The sequence below is a fragment of the Platichthys flesus genome, chromosome 16, assembly GCF_949316205.1.
Source record: "Platichthys flesus chromosome 16, fPlaFle2.1, whole genome shotgun sequence".
NCBI lineage: Eukaryota > Metazoa > Chordata > Actinopteri > Pleuronectiformes > Pleuronectidae > Platichthys > Platichthys flesus.
This window is the reverse complement of record NC_084960.1, coordinates 20,476,451-20,499,883: the sequence shown is the minus strand read 5'-3', so window position 1 is coordinate 20,499,883 and position 23,433 is coordinate 20,476,451. Positions and strand designations below refer to the sequence as shown.

The following is a 23,433-nucleotide window of genomic DNA, read 5'->3' as shown; positions in this document are numbered from 1 at the left end:
CTTTGTATTTAAATACTTAACACCTTTAGAGTTTTTATGACAACAGAAAGCCACCACAAGTTCTCTTTCATGTTTGGAAGAGAACCTGTGGCAGCATCAATGTGCACCTCTTGATGTCCCTTCATTCTAAACACCCAACCTTTGTGCATTCTATTACAATTTAAGTGTGCTTCAAATCAGTGAAACTACCTTTATTTAAAGGTTCAATGTGTATGATTTAGTGACATCAAGTTGTGGAGTTGCATGTTGCGGCTGAATACCCCTCACCTCACCCTCCCCTTCCAAACATGAAAATAACCTGTGGCTGCCTTCAGACGTCATAAAAACTGAAAAGATGTTTAGTTTGTCCAGTTTGGACTACAGTAAAAAACATTGCGACCTCCATAGAGGGGAACCCCTCCTGTTGCAAATATGCAAATATAAGTATTTAAATTTAAATGGCAAATCCTAGGCTAAAGAAAACAATTCATTCAATTTATATATAAAGCTTTCTGTCCTGGAGCAGATATGGACTTCATGACCCTGTTAAGACTAACATTCATCCTGAGTGAACGCAAGAGGACAGCACCAAGTACAGGTGTGAATACCATGTTAGTAAAAAGGAAATGAAGAAACCTCAAGTGCATTGACTTTAATTGGACACAGATATGTACACCATGTTGATACAGTACAATATAGAAAATAAGCTTCAACAATCCAGCGTTTATCTTCATCCTTAAATAATTGTTTTCTTTAACCCTGTATGAAAACATTTCACCAGCCCTGTCTTAAATTAAAGCCTAAAACCCTCAGGTGCACATACACCATTTGACTACACAGGGGTTTGGTTTGGATATGTGCACCAGGGTTTCCTTACGAATACTGTCTTTTAAGGGGGCTGTGGTGAGATTCAGTTGAGCAAACGTGATGCAAAACATAGAACAAACTGCAGTATTCACGATGTGAAGCTACTAACACAGTTTACTGTGGGAATTTATAATGATGGGGGAGATTAACTCAATTGGACACCCCCAAATAAAGAAAAAATATCATAAATTCCCTGTTTCCTTTTTAAATCAATGTTTTGGGATTTTTTTTTACAACATCATTTTGTTGGTAACACCACATGCACAGTCCCTTAACATCATGCAGGTAAGATTGGCCGAGTGAACTCAACATTGAACTCAACCTTTGTGTAAGACTGTACTCATGTATTCTCAGTGGCAGTTATACACAGGTATCATAAAATGAGCCACGCTGAGTGGAAAATGTCTCATTTAAATCGTCACCATATATCCATACTAGTCTGTCTAAGTCAAGTTAGTCAGGAGTTTAGATATAAAGTCTGTGGCTGAGCTGCTAAGACATTACATCACAGCCAATGTGAAGCTCAAAATTAAGAGGAATCCACTTTCCACTCCTGCTGAGAGTTAGGGAACTAATATACCTGTTTTTAAAGGTTCAGTGTGTAAGATTTAGGTTAAAAGGATCTAATGGCAGATATTGAATATATAATAATTCTAGTGATGTTTTCACAATGTGTAATTATCTAAATTGTACAAATTGTGCCTTTCTCTGCCCTAGAATGGGCCATTTATATTTAAATACTTTATATTTACATCCCAAACAGGTCCTCAAGGCCTCCATGTTTTTCACAGTAGTCCAAACTGGACAATCTAAACACCTTTTTGAGTTTTTATGAAAACTGAAGGCTACTACAGTTTCTCTTCCATGTTTGAAGATTGGTGAGGTGAGGGGGTATTCAGCTGCAACTTGCAACTCCACCACTAGATATCACTAAACTCTACACAAAGAGCCTTAAACAATGTTAGTAGGAGCATCATGGCTACATGTCCTGCAATCTTAGGAGTAGAGCCTGACCTGTACTCGATTAAATATATCATCTTGTAGTCTTCCTTTGGTCCATTTGTACTGGAGATGAAGGGATTTGTTTTCAGGATTTGATGTTTGTTAACCTGTCCATGGGCAGGAAAATAAGTGGAAATAAACTAGTAGCTAAGTTTGGCACAAAGCAATTTTCTCTGTGTGTTAACTTAATCTTTTGATGTATTTTCACCATTGTTAAATCAGCTTTCATCTGTTCTGCTTCATGTTCACAAAAATAAAGTTTTCCAATTAGCACATATCAAACCTACTGTGATTAGGCCAATATCTATTTTATATTTCTATTTTATCTGATCTCAACATCATCAATATTATTATTATGCTCTGGCCAACTTCTAAGCTCCACAAAGTTACTTCTGCTTTCTACTAATCGTTAGAGGTGCTGTTGGTGGATATTGTGACTTTAGATGAAGCTTAACTATAATACTTCTCAAAATGTTGAACTATTCCCTGGAGTATGTGAGAAATTACACCTTTTTTTTTTAGCACTGACACTGGTCGAGCACACATTGTATCATAATCCTACAACAATTGCTGTTTTATTAAAGGATTTGTTCCAACTCCAACCACAAATTCAAAAGTCCTCTCACGTGCAAGCTAAAAGACAATATCCTCAAAACAATCTGGTAACTTTTCTTACAAAGTATAACATTAACATACACATCCAGCAGAGCAAATTCAAGCACCACACAAAAGCCTGATAATACAACATCCACAGCTCAGTTTTTGTATATTTCCAAACAGCCTTCAAGCATTCAAAGAAAAAACAAATCTCAATTCTTAACTTAAATTAGTGATAACTGATAGTCAATGCTTCCAACTAGGTTTTGTATATTCATACATTTTTGAAAAAAAAACAAAAAAAAAAAAACATTTCACATTGTTACACACTGTTTGATTCGAATTAAATTTTGGAAAGACTATCTTGTACATACTCTTAAAGTGCTCTGACAAAGGCTGAGCAGTATCAACCCCGAACCTTAGCACGACACACAATACACGAGAGTAAAATGATATGAACATAGATGAACATCGTATAGGGGATTTAATTCATCATTGCCGTTTGAAGGCATGAAATGTAATCATTCTAACTCAGCTAAACAGTCACTCCGTTGTTAAAAGAAGAAAAGCTAAAGTGAGATGTGTTCATTTTTATCTTCAGTCCCATCTATATTTCAAACAAAGAATTGTTGAGTCTTCTACTGCTTTCACACCTGTATTTCTGTATCGTGTACTGTAGTTCCAAGCAAAGTAAAAGCTTAGAAAAATAATATCACAAAGACCGGTGAAGTAACTTTTTCATTGGACAGTGTTGGTGATCTTGCGTCATCACCACGGGATCCATCTAAATGGTGATGAACAGCTAATTTCTTTTCATTTTTTGATCTGATACACAAACACCAATCCTGACATGCATCTGTGTTGCAATGGAAATCAAACTATTTGCTTCATGCTGAGAACCCTTATCTATTATGAAATCACAATTATGTGAAAATTCTGTGCCAGAGCTTGTAATGTCTCTCAAACCTGCCTACAAGCGAACCAAACAAGCTGTCTATAACGCCCTTTCCTATTGCAAAATTGTGAATGTGCCAAAGTTTGTGACTTAACAAAATATTTTTTTTATACAACCTTTTTGTATAAATAATTGGGCTGAACACCAGGAATGATTTAAAGGAGTGACTGTCCAACAGTGTAAGACACTAATACCCCAAAATTGAGTGTGGCCTCAATTGAACTGAACCAGTTCATTTGAAGCATACTGAGACCTTTGCTCTGAGCAGAGGAGAAAATCCTTACTGTGAGAAACATCCAACATGTTCAGAATAATAAACTAACGCAGGGAAGAGGCTTGACTGTCAAGACAAAATGTATGATTGAAGGAAAGGTCAGTTGGAGGTAAATGTTGGTTTTACGTTCAATGAATGGTACCTGTGTCCTTTAAGTTTTAAGTGCAAATACTCTAAAGTCACATTGGGGGAATGTTCTTCTGCTTTCAGTGGTCATCAACTCATACAGCAGGTTATGCATATAGCCCAGTAATAGGTCTAATACTCTTTAACAATGTTGACAAAATGTACAAAACAAAAATATAAATAGAAAAGCAGCCACAATGTAAGATAGTCTGAACCTACATGAGAACAGATAATCACCTTGTACCAAGCTCCGGGGCTCATGACATACAGCAATTACTTGTAAGCATTGTTCATATGCGATAAGGTTATAACCAAGCAGTCCTGTTTCTGAACTTGCAACATTAATAAACAGCCAAATAAAACCAGATATATTAAAATGAATCTATGCTTATGTATAAACAGTATAGTAGTCTCTGCTGACTAATGACAAATTTACATAATCTTCCAGTGTGTGAGAAATAAGAGACAGAAACCTAGGGAATCTAGCCAAGCACAATAGCTTAATTTTTGCTTATTTGAACTTTTACTAAACATTGGTTTGCCTGGCTTATGCAAGGCAGTGACCATACTCTATGGGCATTCTGCATCTGCCTAAAACATTTAACACACGATGCACAGATGCAAATGACGTCACAGTGAGACAGACACATTTTCTAATAAATTACATTTGACAATGACCAAACCTGAACCACATACAAGCCTAAAACCTTCCCACCCAATCACACCAGCTTTCAAAACTTCTGATTTCCGCAGTGAAATCAATAATTTTTTTTAATAGAGCCAATGAAATCGGTGGATTTACTTATAGGCAGATTATTTGTGTCAAATAAAAGTTTGTGTAGCTTTAACGTGAGTCTACATATATGAGTTTTGAAAAATATTTCCTATTCCCTTTAACAAGATACGTTGTTGTGAAGCATTAGCCATTTGTTTACCAGCTATAGTAGTTTATTAAAATCCCTTTTAACAGATTTGCAGAAAATGGTACCCACACTCTTATGGGACTGGATTTTTGTTAAACTATGTTGACACCCATCAGGTTAGGGTAGCAGATCAGGGACAAATGACAGACGCTTAAGTGAAACCATCAAGGACCCAGGATGCCTTGATAAAAAAACTTATATTAAGACTTTATACAGTTTGATATACAGTCAACAATAATTTAATGTGGATTTTCATTCTATGACTGACTAGCATGTGTACACATTCTCTGACAAAAGTGACTATTGTTTTCAGTGCGGATGCAATACTTGATGTATGTACTTTTAACACTTTAACTCCTGGGCAAAAGAGGAAAGTAGAAAGGTGGTGTGTATGACATTTCAATACTAACAAATAATTACCATCGTTTCTATATTGATGTTGGTGAATTTAAATCAATGTCACATTAAATGTGATTGTTGGACCTGGTTAGTTTTGGAACCTAACACAACGCCATGTTTGCTTGCTTTGTGAAGTTAACACCCACTTCTTTACTTGCTTCAATCAAAAGATATGCAACACGTAGCTCATTTTGATTGGTCAGCAGAGGAGCCAGCCTGCCACTATAAAGGCCAACACTGACAGTTATACGACGGACAGTGGGTGATTGATGATCTAATGCAGGATTGCAGAGAAGCTTGCTGGAATGTTTCCCTGTATGTTGTTATAAAGAGAAGATTGCTCTCCATTTAACTGGACCAGTTCGAAGAGAGATAGGCTGAAAGATAAAGGTAAAAAGGTAGATGAGCAGAAATGGATTTCTTTCTTCTCGTCTTTCTTCATTCATTATAACTTATGTTTCATCTCCATCTCCCATCCTTCTTCCTGCACATCTTCATCTCTTTTGTCAGTAGCGTGTGGAGTACCAGTCATTGTCGGTCATCTGAACAAGTTCGTTAACCACGTCAAGCAGGTTGTAGTTGTGTTTCTTCAGCAGCCGCTGGTTCAGTGGCCGGTCCCCAAAGCCCATTTCCACCAGCACGGCCATCATGGTTTCCTGGGTGGACGCGTTCAATGGAGGCTGCATGGAAACAAGATCTGATCAGTCCATGCAACCTACTACAAATAATTTGAAAACAACGGTGAAGTTAACAAACGGACTGTTTGTAATTCCCGACCCCAAACAAAACGATAACGGGAGCTGAATGGGCACGTCAGGTTTGACACCATTTTGTATTTCTCTGACAATGAAATGTTACTAAAGCCATTTTCAGACATGAACTCCGGAGGATGACCACACTTTCACATATGGAGACACAGCAGAAGTTTCTCCGGTCAGACGCATTCAGAACAGCAGAGAAATCTCTGGGGCGTTAAGGTGAGGGGTGGCATAGCGTTTAGTGTTAGAATATCATATAATTCTGCTGCGGAGATCATGTTTCTCGGATTACAGCACATCCACAACAGCATCGGCCCATATCACCACAAGCGCTCTTTTCATCTACATCTGTGTCTTCTGCATGTATGCACCGCTTCTTCAACCAGAGATATTTATCGTCTTTATTTTTGTATTCTGGGTCTGTTGCATGCACATTATCAACATGCCCGCTTCTTTGCTGTGAATCCTCAAGAAAAACTAAAACTCTAGAGTAACTCCTGCCCCCCTTAATGGACATTTGTGTTCTCATATACAGATCCTTCGGATAATGTCAGGAGATTATACAGAGTTCAGTGCATATCTGATGAAAAAAAATCTTTTTTGGTATGATGTTCTTATTAATGTAACATGTAATAGCTTAACATCAGATATAATGGGACCTATGTATGTTCATCTGTTTTTTTTTTTGTGACCTCCTGGAAGAGTGTTTTTTGTAGATAATGGCTCTAACTGTGGTTTGCTGGAGTCCCAGATAGCTTTGTAACCCTCTCCAGACTGATAGATTTCAATTACTTTGTTAGCGGCATCATTTGTTGAGACCTTTTGGCCTTCCTCGCATTGCCAGACAGGTTCTTTGAACATTGAGATAATTAAAAACTGCATTTTGTTTAGTTTGGTTATCTTAGTGTGATATTAAAATTCATTTGATGAAGTGTGGCAAATATTTAATCATAGAAGAAATCAGGAAGGGGGCAAATACTATTTCACAGCACTATACTGAATGCTTTAAGCATCAGATCGGCCTTTGTGTTGGCATATATCTAACTTTAGATGGTTTTGCTCAGGATAAAGGCCAGAAAACTTGATAGTAATTTTAGTACTTAAGGGTTTCCTTAAATATCAAAGTGTTTAAGACACAGTAATCAAATATATTGTACAAAATAAAATAACATATATATATATATATAATGTAAGTTACTTGCTGACCTGTGTGGGGCCTTGTCCAGTGAACAGAGCTTTGTAAGCAGAAGCAGCTACTGACAGAGCTCCCTTCACCAGGCCGCTGGTGATGCCTGGGTGCCTAAGGAGGGACAATAAGGGGTTAGATCAAAACTGTGACATCTATTATGTAAAAGCCTTGGAATTTAAATAGACCCTGACATGTTTCTGCACAAGTTATGATAAGAATATTGTAGGAGCCTGGAATACTCATCTCTCTCTGTGTGAGTGTGTGTGTGTGTGTGTGTGTTTGTGTGTGTGTGTTAGTGTGTGTGTGTATGTGCGAGAGAGACCTGGGGTCCTCAGGGTTCTCTTCTGTGCCTTCAGTATCTCCAGTATCATCTGTCTGAGTCTGTTCAGAACCAGAGGCTGCAGGACAACAACATATCACAGTATCATCATCATCCTTGACTCCATCACAGATTGATCCAGTTTCAAAAATTCTGTCAGTAATCATACCTATTTGTCGGTATCCATATGGATGACAAGATACTAAAGATAAACTCTACTCAGACTCAAACTGATGGAGATATGCTTACCATCCTCAGTTTGGTACAATTCAGAACCCTCGGCTCCTTCCCCAGCAGCAGCAGTAGCAGCAGCAGGGTCAGCATCTGTTTCTCCACTGCTCTCTGGACTGTGCAGAGTCAAGGGTGAGATATTTTCTAAGCTTTGATATCAATGGAAAAACTTTCCGGCATGCCCAAACCCTTAGAATAAAAAAAAGTTTTAAATCTAGGTTGCACTGGGAGGGTCAAAAGATGTATTCTACTGGAGAAGGAACTCTCTAATGCAGGCCTATTCAAATGGTGGAATGCGGGGCGGGCCATATGTGGCCAAGAAGCAACCCTCTGATTTGCCCAGCCTGTGGTCCTGCAAGAAACCCGGAGAAAAACAGAGAGCCAAAATTCCTACAATAGTACAGACCATGAATGCAACGCACGGCATTGCATTTTCAAACTCTCCACAGATGCATCTCATCCCCGGCACAAATCACGGATATGATGACAGATTTCATTGTGAGGTTGAAAGAAAACTTTGCTGGTCGATTGGATGGACTTGCTCTCCCCACAGAGGTAATGGGATTTGACAGAGACCCGTTCACTGTTGCAACAGAAGCAGACTTATCCGCCCCGAGCAAAGCTAGTTCTCCCTTCCATCGACGAGGGGAAATTCATAATCAAACTTGCTGATATGTAATCATCCATTACCATGGCACAGAAGCTTCACACAAACGGGCCTGCTATGTTTTGGGCTGATGTTAACGAAGAACAGCTCACTAACATTAAGAAAGTAGCTAACACAGTGCTCAGTAGGTTTAGATCAACATACACATGTGAATCAAGATTTTCACATATAAAGAAAAAAGAAAGCAGCTCACGTTGCTCCCTGACAGACAGCACTCTTCACCAATGCCTTCGAACTTGCATTGACATCTTATGAAATTAAATCCACTGCTCTTGTTTAGAAAAAAACATCTCGCTTCTCCCAATAAGAAAGACTGCAGGGTAACTGTAGCCTACAAATCAATATAATGTGGAATGTGTAACAAAGCCATGCCTAATCAGTAGTAAAATGTTATTTGTTTGTTAGTTACTGTTATCACGTGTTATGGATGTGTGCACCGATAGCTTTGATAGTTCTTATTTTTCTGTTAAATGCACTTTTTGATGTGCCTGGGTATATGACCAAAATATTTATTTGAATTCAAAAGGGTCACAAGTTATTGCTAATACTGTGCATTATTTTATTTCTGATGCAATTTGAGTTGTGCCTAGGTCAGATATGACTAAAATGTAAAAAAAAAATACTTCAAAAGGGGAATAGAATATTGATATTACCTCAGATTCTGTTAAGTTTTAGCATTTTTGTTTTTAATGCACTTTTTCACATGCCTGTGTCAGATGTGACCACATTTTAAAAGGAAACGATGAATAAACATGACTTGTTTTCCAATACATTTAGTTATGTTGGTTTAAGAGGATTTGTCATCACCTGCTGCTTACCGGCCGATGGAAATGTCTGGCCCAGCTATATTTCTTGGTTGGAAAATATGGCCTAACTGAATTTGTAATTGAATAGCCCTGCTCTGGGCAGGGTGGTTTGAAATTGGCTGAAATTGAAGCCAATACTCCGGAAATGCCAGTCACTGGAAAAACACATATTGTTTAAAACAAAAACAAAAACTGTTAAATGAACAAAACCAAGACAAACAACATAAAACTCCAAGCAATACCAAGCCAACAGCTCATGCTGCTGGTCACTGCATGAGCATGTGAACCAAATGTCTACAACAAGAAATCATTGAGCCGAAAAGCAATGATGAGCTGTAGTGTTTACAACAAACTCCCTGTGATCAATTTCTATAAACTTTTGTAAATCCTGGGGATGTTGTTTTCCTGATAAGACATGCACTGAAGTTTACATCTCTGTTTGAGACAAGCTATACTGTAAGCAACTCTTTTCAAAACTAACATCATGTCTAACAATCCATTCAGCTCCTCTCTTTTTATTACATAAATACTGTTTACATTTTCTACTTTGCATTTCCACTGTGCAGCTCAGTCAAGCAATAATCACCATTCATTTGAAAATTCAGATTGTTAGAGACTACAAGTCTGCGGAGGTTGTTTTTTTTAAGAACAAAATTCATATTATAATTGATTAGTGATTGAAAACAGCATGCCAAAACAGAGCACATCAGAGAGGTCAATAGGCTTTCAGACATGCACATAAAGGCCGATTTATAGTCGGGTTGTACGCACGCACGCATGGACGCAAGACTCGCAACACGCCCCTTGTGTGCCCTCTTGCGACTTGCGTGCGTCCGCCAATTTTTTTAACTATACGACAAAGCGACTCGAGCCTCATGCAGCCCGCAAGGCTTGTGATTGGTCTGCTTACTACATCCCGTCGGGAGTCTAGTTTCCGGTTTAATGCCCCATAATACCGGCAGAAATCAAGGAAGATTCAGAATAGAACGAATATGGACCAAATATTTGAGCACTTGGCAGAAGAGGTCCGAAAGTATGACCACTTGTTTAACCCGTCACTGACTGGCCGATTTGTCCGCCAAAAATAGGCTATGAGGAGCAGGAGTGGCGATGTAAATAAACAGTCGACGAAGAAGAAGACGTCTCTTCTTTGTGTGTTTTGTCTTCGACAATCAACGTTGAACCGCCAGAACCTAGTGTTCTGGTGGTGAATTGCATTGCAAAACGCGCAACACGTTAGAGAAGCATAAACCAAAACGAGTCCGTCTATGTAACTGCGTGGCCTTCCGCGGGTGCAGTCGCAGGACTATAATTCGGCCTTAACTCCAGAGATCTTCTGCCGTTTTACTCTGGAGGACGTGTATGTGTGAATGCAAATGTCAGAGTGAAGGCCTCCAGAGTTTCTGCAGACTTTCTCCACCTGGCCCCCTACTACAAAGTCTGCAGAAAGTCGTGAGACGATGTGAGAACACAGCAGGAGATCCTGCACTGGATTCACAGTGAGCAAGTGGAGGGGCTTCTAACACGCGACAGAAGCAAAAATTAAAACAACTATAAGAAAACAGATAATCTCAGGATGAGAAAGCGGGGCCACAAACCTGACACTGACAAAGTTACTTTCGTATCTGGGATTCATTAGTGGGAGGAAGTGGTGACGCATGGTCCATTTATACATACAATCTATGACTCGCATTTACCTTATTGTGCTTCAAGCTGGTCTCAGGGGTGACTAGGTTAAACCATTATATACTCTTCACAAACAATCTTTGGAGCCACCATCAGTGTACTATTATTTTAAAGTTTGATGTATTCAGCAGCACACTGATTGACGGTATTGTCTTTTATATGGGCCTTTCTTTCTGGAGTTGTACGTTCTATGTGGGTTTTTCTCTGTTTACTCCAGCTCCTGCAGTCCAAAGACATGCAGATGTGAATGTGAATGTGTTGTTTGTCTCTGTATGTCAGCCCTGCAATACACTGATGACTTGTCCAGTGTACTGTATATCCTCCCTCTCGCTCTGGGATTGGCTCCAGCTAATCATCTGCAACCCTCAAAGGATAAGCAGTGCAGATAATGGATGGATCAATGGATTGTTTTATATTTTCCTGCTCAAGAACCACAGATGCAACGATTGTTTTGTATATAGACCCTGTTTATCTAATAAACTGAATTCAACAAAAAAATTATAGGGATTGGAGATAATGGCCTTTCTTATATCTCTTCATTAATACTGACCTTGGTGAGACGATGGCTGTAGGTGGGGCCACCACTTCAGGTGTCAGTGGTTCATCATCCAGCGTTTGAGATGTACAAAGCATGTCGTTGGCACTGCTGGTGCCCGACAACTCGGTCCCTGAAGCTTCCTCTGCCTCAGCTACTCCCATGTCCTCAGCAGTACTGCTTGGGTGGTCAGTAAGGTCAGAAGTCGGAGTATCAAGGTCTGTGGGGGTTTTGGCTGAGATGTCACCAGGCTGGGACAGAGCAGAGCTGCAACAGGACATGGAATTGGGGATTAAAGGGACAGCAACAACATACACAGCAGACAACATCCAGCTGCCATGTTGGAGTCACTTCACCCACATATACCCACGACAACACATGGTGACCAGTTCTGTTACTCCTGTGCTGACATGGCACAAACCTGTACATGGACTCCCCCAGTGGCCGACTGGTGTCGAAGCAATCAGGGAGGATAATGATGTAATCCTCTGAGGAGGTGGAGGAGGAGCGACTTCTTATCTCTTCTCCCTTCGCCCCTCCTTCGTTCTCATTCTCCTCCCCAGGCTTGACACAGATGCTCTTCATGTGGGACTCTTTAACCGCATCTGCATTAGAATCCCCAAAAAAGGTTTGATGTTTCGATGAATACACATAAAACTGGAAGGAGAGTGAGGCAATAAAGCTGTTTGGAGACATGAACTCGGGAGGATGTCCGCACAATTCTGTCAGGCTTTCTCTGGAGATTGCCTTCCACACATGAACAATGCAGCAGGAGATCTCTGCTCCAATGCATTCAACACCACACAGAAATCTACGGATTTAGGCGAGGGCTGGTGCAGCGGACAGAGGCAGGACATAATGTAAACATTCTGCTGCCGAGATCATGTTTTGTTTTACAGCACATTGACACCGGCATGGGCCCTTATCACTAAAAGCTCTCTTGACATCTTTGTCTGTGTCTTCTACATGAATGGCACGGCATTTACATCCTGAGATATTTTTATTATTTTTTTAAATATAAGACTGTCAAGTGTTAAAAACATCATCAACGCACCCACACACTCACGGCGAATTCTGCATAGGATCACCTGCTGTGTTCTGGCATCTGCACATTCAAACATTTGAAATATGTAGTGAAAACTGCGAAGGGATTTAATGAAAAGTATAGATTGTATTTCATCATAATGAGCTTATAAAATCTTGAGCCCAAAACATTTTTGTGAAGGTTTAAAGTGACCTTGAACTTTGACCAAAACAATTCTTACTAGTTATTCCTTGAGTCTAAGTAAATGTTTGTGCCAGATGTTATGATTTTTTTTCCATGCATTCCTGATATATCATGTTCACAATAATGGGACCAACTTTAGATCAGAGTGACTTTGACCTTTGACCACCAAACTCTAATTCTGATTTCACCCTTAAAAGGTTCAAAGAGCGCCAAACAGGGAGGAATTCACTCATAATGTTTTCATCAGAATGGGACTGATGGACAGAAGCATGACATGACATATACACATCATGCTGCTCAGGTTTGCAGAGAAAACAAAGGGTTATCTTTAAAGCCATTTACAAACAAAAGCTGCTTTCACAGTTTCAAATTATAAGCAGAAATTATGTTTGCATCTCAGGCTTATTGAAGAGAAAGTTCCAGAATCAATAGGTTGGATCAGCTAAGAGCACAATATATGCTCAATTACAAGACAGTGTCATTTTCCACAAACCAATACATTTAACCTCTTTTATCAATTCGAGTGAAGAAAAAAGTGAGTGAAAAATAATACAAAATTTCCTGTTGAACTGTGAATAAAAAGCAGTTTGATAAAAAAAAATTAAAAAAAATGTGTAAATGCATGATTCGCATGTCATGACTAAACAACTCAATCACTGTGTCTACTGCTCTAACCTGTGGCTGTGGAGGCCCTGGCCGAAGGAGGAGGCAGGGTTGGTGCCGATTTGGGCCCGGGCCCCGGGGTCAGAGCCACAGACGTGGGAGCAGGTAGGGATGCTTTCAGTTGGGAAGGGAGGGAAGCCTTCAGCGTAGCAGGTGGTTTCAGGGTGTTGTTGGAACTGCCGGGGTTACTGTCTGGAGTCTCCCATGTTTTCAGTGATTTGCTGTTCACACAGGAGGAGGAAGAGGAGGAGGAAGAGCCACTCTGAGTAGCTGGACGTGCCACTGAGAATAAACAGGAGGATAACTGTTAGACACTGTGACACTTTTATCTTTCATTCATATGCTAAAAAATATAGAAAGTATATGCCAAAGTAGACTTCAAAGTCATCGTTTGACCAACATTTTCAAGCTTTGTGTTTACAGACAACTGACCAACTACTTTTTCACCAGCAAAAGTACTTGAGCGTGAAAGGTGATTTGTGACATTTCAGTCCAGGGCATTTGGGGTATTTATTTCTTGTGGGAAGAATGTTAAACATACCGAAACACCGGATGGTCAAAAGGAAGACTTTTTAAAAAAAGTTAATTGCAAGTTATCTTCCATAAAAGACAACACAGAACTCAAAGTAAACAATGAGACAATTAAAAAAATATATATAAAGTATTTAGTTTAAAGGGCATAGAGGTAATGATGTTTGATCTATTGAGCGGGCCACATGGCTTTCATAGTGCTGCCATTCAAGCAAGTCCCCAGTCAGATTTATCTTAAGTCTCAGGGTACCCTCAAGTTTGGCCTGTATCATTGATGGCCAAAACCAGGGGTGTCCAAACTTTTTATCCCAAGGGCCACATAGAGAAAAAAATACGAAGGTCTGGGCCACTCAGGCCACCAGGCCCCTCTGTTGACGGCAGCCCAAGAGCAGCCCAAGAGAAGGAAAGCACCCGCACCAGCGACGCTGTGAGGCACCGCGGACGAGGACCCCCCCCCCCCCCCAAGTAACGCCATTACGCGTTAACGCGTTACTAAGTAACGCGTTAAAGGCATCCCTGGTTGATAGTGCGCCTCAATCGCCTCGCTCAGGGCGGGGGGGGGGAGCGTTCTTTGGGACAGCTGGCAGGTCAGGGTTGCAATACAGTGGGCCATAGTCCATTACATTACATTACATTTCATTTAGCTGACACTTTTATCCAAAGCGACTTACAATAAGTGCATCAACCCTGAGGGTACAAACCAAGAACCCCAAGATGCAACACATCTTTGGAAAGCAAACCATTTCCAGATCCGATCACCACAGCCGGTACAATCAACGTCTCAGTCAGACCAACAACAACAAAAAAACAATAACAAAATGGAGATGGCTCACCTAAGACGCTTCATTGAAATCCACAGAACGATAATATTCCACCAAAAACTGCCTTTTTACATTGCCAAAGGTCCAGACGATCCAATCCAGTAACATATTTAGTCCATTTAGACATCAAAGAATACCCACAGACTGCTGTTGCGTCATCTCAGAGCAGCCAGGAGCGCTGTGTAACCTTTGATGTATTTCCCCACGTAACTCCCATGACCCAATAGGAGCTGGCATGGGTTGTCCACAGCCTGCAATAGCCAATGAGAGACCTCGTTGAAGTACAGTGTTTGCACCTCTTCTGTCATGTAAAGACTGAGCCAATTGCAACCGATTATTCTGATGACTGGCGTTTCGTTTAGCCAATGAAATTTTCCACATGCAGATGTGACACATCAGGGTGTCAAATTAGGGTGTCTGTAGGAGTCACTTCTGATCTGGGGGAGGGTATGTGTGTGTGAGAGCCCTTTTTCTTTCAGTGTGAAAGTGTGTGACCATGGTTACCAAGGGTCTTGTGGAGTCTCTAAATGGAAACCGTCTAGACATACCCTTAGAAAAACAGGTGTAAAATATTCATTTTCTGTGGTATTGCTATCAAATTTGAACTTGGGCTAGGTCTGGCTTCATGCTGTGGTCCCATTGTGTTTTCCAGCTCATACACTACTGTTCAAAAGTTTGGGGTCACTTAGAAATGTCCTTATTTTTCAAAGAAAAGCACAGTTTTTTTCAATGAAGATAACATTAAATTAATCAGAAATACACTCTATACATTGTTAATGTGGTAAATGACTATTCTAGGTGGGGTTTTTAATGAAATATCTACATAGGTGTATAGAGGCCCATATACAGTAACTATCACTCCAGTGTTCTAATGGTACATTGTGTTTGCTAATCGCCTTAGAAGACTAATTGATGATTAGAAAACCTTTGAAAACCCTGAGAGAAGCTATAAAACTGGCCTTCCTTTGAGCTAGAAGAGTATCTGGAGCCTCACATTTGTGGGTTCCATTATACTCTCGAAATGGCCATAAAAAGAGAACTTTCATGTGAAACTCCCCAGTCTATTCTTGTTCTTAGAAATGAAGGCTATTCAATGCGAGAAATTGCGAAGAAACTGAACATTTTCTACAACGGTGGGAACCACTCCCTTCAGAGAACAGCACAAACGGGCCCTAACCAGAGTAAAAAGATAAGTGGGAGGCCCCGGTGCAAAACTCAGCAAGAAGACATATACATACATACATATACGTGTATTAGTCTCCAGTTTGAGAAATAGACGCCTCACAGGTCCTCAACTGGCAGCTTCTTTAAATGGTACCAGCAAAACGCCAGTGTCAATGTCTACAGTGAAGAGGCGACTCCGGGATGCTGGCCCTCTAGGCAGAGTGGCAAAGAAAAAGCCATATCTGAGACTGGCCAATAAAAAGAAAAGATTGATATGGGCAAAAGAGCACAGACATTGGACAGAGGAAGATTGGCAAAAAGTGTTATGGACAGACAAATCAAAGTTTGAGGTGTTTGGATCAAACAGAAGAACAATTTAGAGATGCAGAACAGGTGAAAAGATGCTGGAAGAGTCCTGACTGCTTTGGTGCTGGTAAAGTGGGAGATTTGTACAAAAGGTAAAAGGGATTTTAAATAAGGAAGGCCATCACTCCATTTTGCAACGCCATGCCATACCCTGTGGACCCTCCTACAACAGGACAATGACCCAAAGCACACCTCTAAATTATGAAATAACAATTTAGGGAAGAGGCAGGCAGCTGGTAAGCTGTCTGTAATGGAGTGGCCAGCGCAGTCACCAGATCTCAACCCCCTTGAGCTGTTGTGGGAGCAGCTTGACCGTATGGTACGCAAGAAGTGCCCATCAAGCCAATCCAACTTGCTTGCTTTAGGAAGCTTGGGTTGAAATTCTACAGATTACCTCAACAAATAAACAGCTAGAATGCCAAAGGTCTTCAATGCTTTAATTGCTGCAAATGGAGCATTCTTTGACAAAAGCAAAGTTTGAAGAACAAAATTTAAATTTCAAATAAAAATCATTATTTCTAACCTTGTCAATGTCTTGACTATATGTTCTATTCATTCTGCAACTCATTCGATAAATAAAAGTTCGACTTTTCATGGAAAACACGAAATTGTCTGGGTGACCCCAAACATTTGAACGGTAGTGTAAGTCCCAGCTAGAGTCGTCTGCTGGAATCTGTTTACCAAAAAATATTGAGGCAAAAATAAAACCCTTCTATTTCAGTGTGTTCCAACTGCTATTAGTCAATGCCAGTAACAGTAAGTATGAGTCTGCCAAGACCATGCATGTACTCCAAATAGTTCAAGAACAGCTTTCAATTTACTTTCAGTATTCCTCAGACAGGCTTTTTAGGCAAATTTGAGCCGCCTCTTAATACCTTTAGAAACCTTATATTTACATCAAGAGTGTGTCCTCTCTACGGTGGCTTCCATGCTTTTTACAGTAGCCCAGACTGGACAGACTAAAACCTTTTTGTGTTTTTATGACAATTGGAGGCTACCCAAGGTTCTATTTCATGTTTGGAAGGGGATGGTGAAGTGAGGTAGTCAGCTGCAACATGCAGATTCACCACTAAATGTCACTGAATTATACACACTTAACCTTTAAAGACAGAGAGAAAACCAAGATAAATATTCTTCTAATCTAATCTGGCCCACCTGCTGAACTACCCATATGGTTGAGTGTTTTTTTTGAGGAATCTAATGTTAAGATAGCTGACGTGAGAACAGGATCTAAGACAGCCCTCAGTCATTTTGACGTGAGAAGCTATTTCATCAGCTAGCTGCTAATGTAGATGGCAGCATGGAGCTGAGTGGGCAGAGCACAGTGGCTTTATCAGAGCCATTTCACTGATAACAACTTACTTCTGCCAAAGGAACAGAATGATGAGAGCAGAGGGAGTCAAAAACAGTAATGCTGCAGAATAATGCTAAAATCCATTTTCATAAAATACAAATGTGTTAAAGTAAAGAACCCTCTCAACAGCACTTGGTCAGATTAAATAAAATTCACCCACAAAAAGAGCAAACAAATATTCCTGTGTCCTATTAGCAGGATTTCTGTAGGTTTAGTTAAAGTTAAATTTAAGATTTAAACACCATATTAATTCTAAGATTTCTGTCAAGTATGAAAAATATGAAAGAGTTCTAGAATTATTTACCCTACCCCATATTTGAAGACAGGTGAAGTAGCCTAGTAGAGAATAACCCTCAAAGCACCATGATATCTCTTAAAATACAGAGCTATATGCATAGCCAAACAGAGTGTACTGAGATCAATTCCTACCTTACAAACGATGCATTCTGCATGTAAATATAATTAAGACATATTTATTTGTCACCTAGTACGTACAATTTTAAGAGATTTAAGTATTTTTTAAGGCCTAAAGCCCTGTGGGTCTTTCTTTGCCTAGAATCTACAATAAACGTCAGAGAGCTCTGTGATTGGTGGTGCTTCTATAGCTTTACAGACAAGCTTGTCAATGCAATCACATATCATTACACCTGTAGGAGGGCAGAATTTTTACGGGTTAAAAGTATTATGGTTTTGTCTAGCGGAGGGCTTAGCTGCTTCAACATAGGAAGGTTGAGCTTTTTCGTGAATCAACTCTAGTGATATTTGGCCTGGCTGAAGATTAGCTCCAGCACTTTTCCCCAAAGTGTCCAGAGACTAAATCAAAGCCGTAAAAAGAGAGAGCATTAACTTGCAGGTAGTTAAGTTCCTTTATTGGAAGACGCTGACTAACCAGTGAATAAATATTTTCAACATTCTTCCCAAAACAAATGTCATCACACAGTGGGGGACTGACATCTGTAGCCTTATTGATATGTAGTATGATTGGATTCATTGTTTTTGTTGAATGTTCCAAAATGATCCGTTTTTAAAGAATTACTCTTTTTACCAACAACAGACTCAGATTGGAGGACAAACTAAAAACTTGCAGGCTAGGAAACAATTTCCATGGATGGCTACAAACCAGTGACCTGTCTTCAGTCCAGTAACTGTTTATATTACCTGTCCCTGGTCGGGACCCTCTCAGAGGGGCGTGGTCGGGGGCCTCCTCCAGGGTCATCGAGCGAATCACAGTTTCACAAACAAACTGAGAGCCACTGATATCATCCTCCCCCTCCTCCTGAGCCGGGACTCCGTCCCCTTCAGCTCCAGATCCTGCCCCATGGGGGACATCTGAGGACCATTAACAAGAGGACAACAGTTCTAAGGCACAGACGAGGGAGCTGTCCTACTCTACCCACACAGTCGCATTCAACAATGTCATCTTCAGCTTGTCCTTAGCTGATCAGTGACAAACATCAAACCAAACACCTGTAGACCTTTTCCTAAATGACAACATGAAAAACATGTGAGAGTAATTATGAAACAGTAAAGTGTCTCTGATGATTTCCATTCTGTTTTCATTAGTAAAAAAGAGGGACTAATTTCTTTCTGAAAATATTTGCCATTAATTCTCAAGTCACTAGTTCTTAAGTGAGATAATTGCATGCATGCCAATGTGGCAGGACAAATTATTTTGGTCGAATAGGGCATAGCTTTAGCAGAAGTATATGTTCTCAGAGCTCTTTTCTAGTTTTTCTGGCTGTGGCAAATGGGTTCTCAGCTGCAGAGAATCCTGAGTGAAAAAGTTTGACCTTAAACTGTATATTTGTGGGGTTTTGACAGGCGAAGCATCATTTTAACCAAGCTTGACTAAGGGTGCTCACACATCCCTCCTGGCATAACTTGCTCCTGATTATTAATTGTATGACACAAATTAAGAATGTAAATAGTGAAAATGTTGTAGAAGAACATGCAAAATACAAAAGAGCAGTATACAAGTCTGCTGCCCTTCTGTATGCTGAGAAGCATTCCTGCTAGGACACTACAGTTTAGCAGTTTTACGACATGTCCTTTAGAGGAAGCCCAGAGAATTGGCCTCAGACATTCTCTGCAGCTTGACTTTCACACATGCGCAATGCAGCAGGAGATTCTCCGTTCAGACGTTTTCACAACATAATCAAATTTTCAGAAGGATTCAGGTGAGGGGAGGTGCAGCAGGCAGAGGCAGGATGTCACGTATTAACTCTGCTGCATACTGTAGATCACTTCAATTTTTCACTTCACTTTATTTTGTTGTAGTTTTTTTTCATTTTTGCATCTGTCCCATGTTAGAAGCTTCAACACCCCCTACTCGCTCGCGATGAATCCAGTAGAGGATCTCCTGCTGTGATCTGACATCAACTCCACCGGACTTTCGACAGATTTTATACTGGTGGATCAGTCAGAACACATACACTTCCTCTGGAGAAACTGCGGAGGATCTCTGATGCTCTGTGCATGGATACGAGAAGCTTATCTTAACCTCAACACAATTCAATCAAGGAGATAAAAAAGCATGATGAAGAAAACTCCATTACCCATGATGCTGTTGATGACCTCTGTTTCTTCCCGGATCAGACCCAAAGACGGACTGCTCTTGTCCTGCAGGTGGCCATCTTGAGGCAGAGGGGATATGCAGGGAGTCATGTCTGAATGGAGGAAATTAATATAGAAAGAAGAATATTTATCAACTCCAGTCTGGCATAGGCTACCGTATTTGTAAGTGCAGGAGGGACTACATCATTGATACTGGTTTAGCAGGACCAGCTTCCGAAAACTTACACAATCAGTGTTTGCACAGTCATGAATTCCTCAGGTATGATCAAGTTTTTGAATGATCACTTTTTGTGTTTGTGGATGTATACATTGTTTCAGAAGTCCTTAAAATGGTTTGGAATGCACCGAGCTACATTACATAGAGCTATTCAAGTCTTAATGATCATTCAAAGAGCTTTACACAACAGGAACATTCACCCATTCATATAGAGCCTCGCTATGCTGCGCTTTTCTATGTCACACTTCACTTAAATACTGCTGGCACAGCCCCCAGGGGCAATTTTGGTTTCAGTGTCTTGCACAAGGACACTTCCGCATGCAGACCGAGCCCTGGCTTTGGACATAATGTTTTCGATATTCGTGTTTGATCCCGTTGGCTGGGCATATTTTTTTATGCTGCACGTTCCTGAAATCTGGGGCAGCTACCGTGGGGTTCAGAGACCTTAAACAGAATTCCTGTCAAAATCAGGGAGGGCTCAGCTGATTCTCTCGGCCTAATCACGTTCAGACAGATAATTGAGGCCCGTGCTGCACTTGAGTGCAGACCCAGAAGCTGCTTTGTCCATAGCTAGATTATTGACTCAACTGTGATAGTTTACAATGTTCTGGATTACCAACGTATTTAGGTCAAAAGCCACGTTAAAATTGATTTAAGGTAAAAAGTTACAGAATGGTCAGATTAACACTCTAATATTCAGTCTGCATGAATATTATAGAGTTATCGCTAACAGGGACACTAGTCTTGTAGGCAGGGAAATGCAGAACCCAATTTGTCTTTGTCAAGTCATATCCTTGAATTAATATATATATATATATTAGTGCTGTCAAACGATTAAAATATTTAATCGCGATTAATCGCATTTAGGTCATAGTTAACTCAAAATTAATCGCGATTAATCGCAAATTTGTATCTATTCTTAATGTCCCTTCATTAATTTTTTCTCCGTAATTTTTGGGGGGTTTTAATGCTCTATCAACATGGAAAGTGGATTGGCTTGCTTTATGCAAATGTTTTATTTTATTGAAAAACAACATTGCCAAACAGGGCGGTACAAAATAAAATTATAAAGTGCACATTTCAGGTAAACAAGGACTCTTGTTTACCTGAAGTTGAAATTAAAAATATTAAGCCTTTAAACCATGGCTTAATATTTCCTTTTTTTCAAGTTTGCTGTGAACATAGCAGTCAGGCCTCTCAAACAGACAAGCAACAAAATAACAAACAAACAAAATACAGAGGCAAGTGTCGGCCTACTTTCAAACAAATTAAACACAGAACTGTGTAGGGCTATTTGAGTCCTCCCCCTATTTGTGGAAAATGTATGAAATAAGAAGTACCCTATTTTGAAATAAATAAAAACATATAGCTGCAGCCTAGTAGCTTAAAAATATATATTTTAGTTGGCGAAATATTAAAACAAAAAGCAAGAGCAGGTCAGACTGGAGGCGAACACAGATACTGAAGCTCGATAGAAACCAACTGCAGCTTCAGCTCTGATCGAGAAGCTGAGGCGCTGATCTCTGATCAGCTGAGACCAGAGAAACTCTGTGTTTTCACTGTTTCCATAGTTAAGAAGCAGTCAGTCACTGAGAGGCTTCTTCACGTGAACTAGCTCTGATCTCACTGTGTCTCTCTGAGCGAGTGCGAGGGGGTAGGGGGCGGGGCTACAGTGCCACACACACAAACACAGACACACACACACTCGCCCGCTCATTGTACTTCATGACGGCCTGATACGATGATGTTTTAAAAAATGATTGTGACTTAGTCGACCACCAACATGCAAAAGCGTGTGTCACACGGCGAAAGCGTGAGAGTTGGCAGCTCTGTGTTAATCTCGCGATAAAAAAATTGACGGCGTTAAAATGGGTTTGCGTTAACGCCGTTAATAACGCGTTAAACTGACAGCACTAATATATATATATATATATATATATATATTTACACACAAAAAATCTCCATTACTGGTATTTTGTTATATATTATTTTGCCAAAAAGAGACCAAAACCCACTATAATCAGAGTCTAAGATAAATTTGACTGAATTTTTATATATTTTGTGTACTGATATATATTCATACATACAACATATTTTCTGTAAATATCCTGATAAAAATGTCATTGTGAATTTTTGGTTCACAATAATTGTGTAGTAAAAATGTGATATTATGACAGCTCTGTCCTTAATACAATCAACAGTGGGATTAGCATCATACTTGGAGTACAACACACTCGCTCCCTGGACCCAATCACTTTGAACCATTAAACTCTTCTTACCCGCAGGGGTGTTGTTTGGGACACTCTCCAACTCTTGAACAATGTTGATGTCTAGCAGCTCAAAGGAGAGAAGATCCTGACAGATAAACAACATCAGAAAGCTATTTAAAGAAGCAGTTGAGTGGCCTAAAGGGAAATATACGAAGTGGTGGTTTTGGAGGTAGATACATCCTGGTTTCTCGAGAGTTTAAAAAAATTACTTAAATACAATGAATAACTTTCGGTTTTATCTTCTCCAGTGTCACCATTTTCAGTTTTTCTCTACTACACATTGCGAACTGAATAGCTTTAGCTTCAGGACAACACAAGATATTTGAATACGTAAACATGTCGTCTTGTTTAATTTTTACAATTATTATATTGTTTTACTGGAAGGGAAACAAGGGGGCTTGTGATATAAAATAACTCGAAGAATTTTGATATATAATTAGAACGCAACATCTCTAAATACATCTCTCGATGCACCTGAACACATCATCAGGTTACATTACTGATGATGTGTCAGGATACTGTTGGCTCGCTTTCTTCAGCTGTTCAGTCTATCCTCACATCCAGAGCTTTTATTTTGAAACTTCGTGAACTAAGGTCTACAGACTGTGTTGATTACTTAACTGAACTCGGAAATACCCTACATGCCATGTATGAAAAAATAACAGCAGGTAAGTATTCAAACTTATATAAGCAACACACATGAACAGTTATAAAGGACAATCTGTTTAATTTTTAAGAAAAACATTGACATTAAAATATTCATTCTAGATAAACCAGGTAGGATGAACATAAAAGTTTTCTAACTTCACTCTGCACCATACACTGTTTATATAAAGCTCTGCACATAACATCCAGCACGCAAACAATAAAAAAGTGCCAGTTTATTGTAGAACTGTTAGAGGAGGACTCACTAATGATAAGAAAATCTTTCA

At 39.8% G+C, this 23,433-nt stretch overlaps 1 protein-coding gene across 2 annotated transcripts in view; it reads right to left on the bottom strand.

The window, feature by feature from the left end:
- Positions 1-616: 616 nt before the first annotated feature.
- Positions 617-23,433, bottom strand: part of LOC133970535 (next to BRCA1 gene 1 protein-like) — a 44,984-nt gene continuing 22,167 nt past the window's right edge. The window contains exons 14-23 of one of the 2 annotated variants that reach the window (XM_062407396.1): positions 22,511-22,586; positions 19,996-20,106; positions 18,599-18,769; positions 13,217-13,486; positions 11,735-11,918; positions 11,329-11,580; positions 7,638-7,735; positions 7,392-7,467; positions 7,087-7,180; positions 617-5,802 (exon numbers count right to left, since the gene is read on the bottom strand). In XM_062407396.1, coding sequence (XP_062263380.1) covers positions 5,629-5,802; positions 7,087-7,180; positions 7,392-7,467; positions 7,638-7,735; positions 11,329-11,580; positions 11,735-11,918; positions 13,217-13,486; positions 18,599-18,769; positions 19,996-20,106; positions 22,511-22,586 — 1,506 coding nt within the window. In that variant the 3' untranslated portion in view covers positions 617-5,628. The remainder of the gene's footprint in view (positions 5,803-7,086; positions 7,181-7,391; positions 7,468-7,637; positions 7,736-11,328; positions 11,581-11,734; positions 11,919-13,216; positions 13,487-18,598; positions 18,770-19,995; positions 20,107-22,510; positions 22,587-23,433) is intronic. The other variant, XM_062407397.1, reaches the window with a different exon arrangement.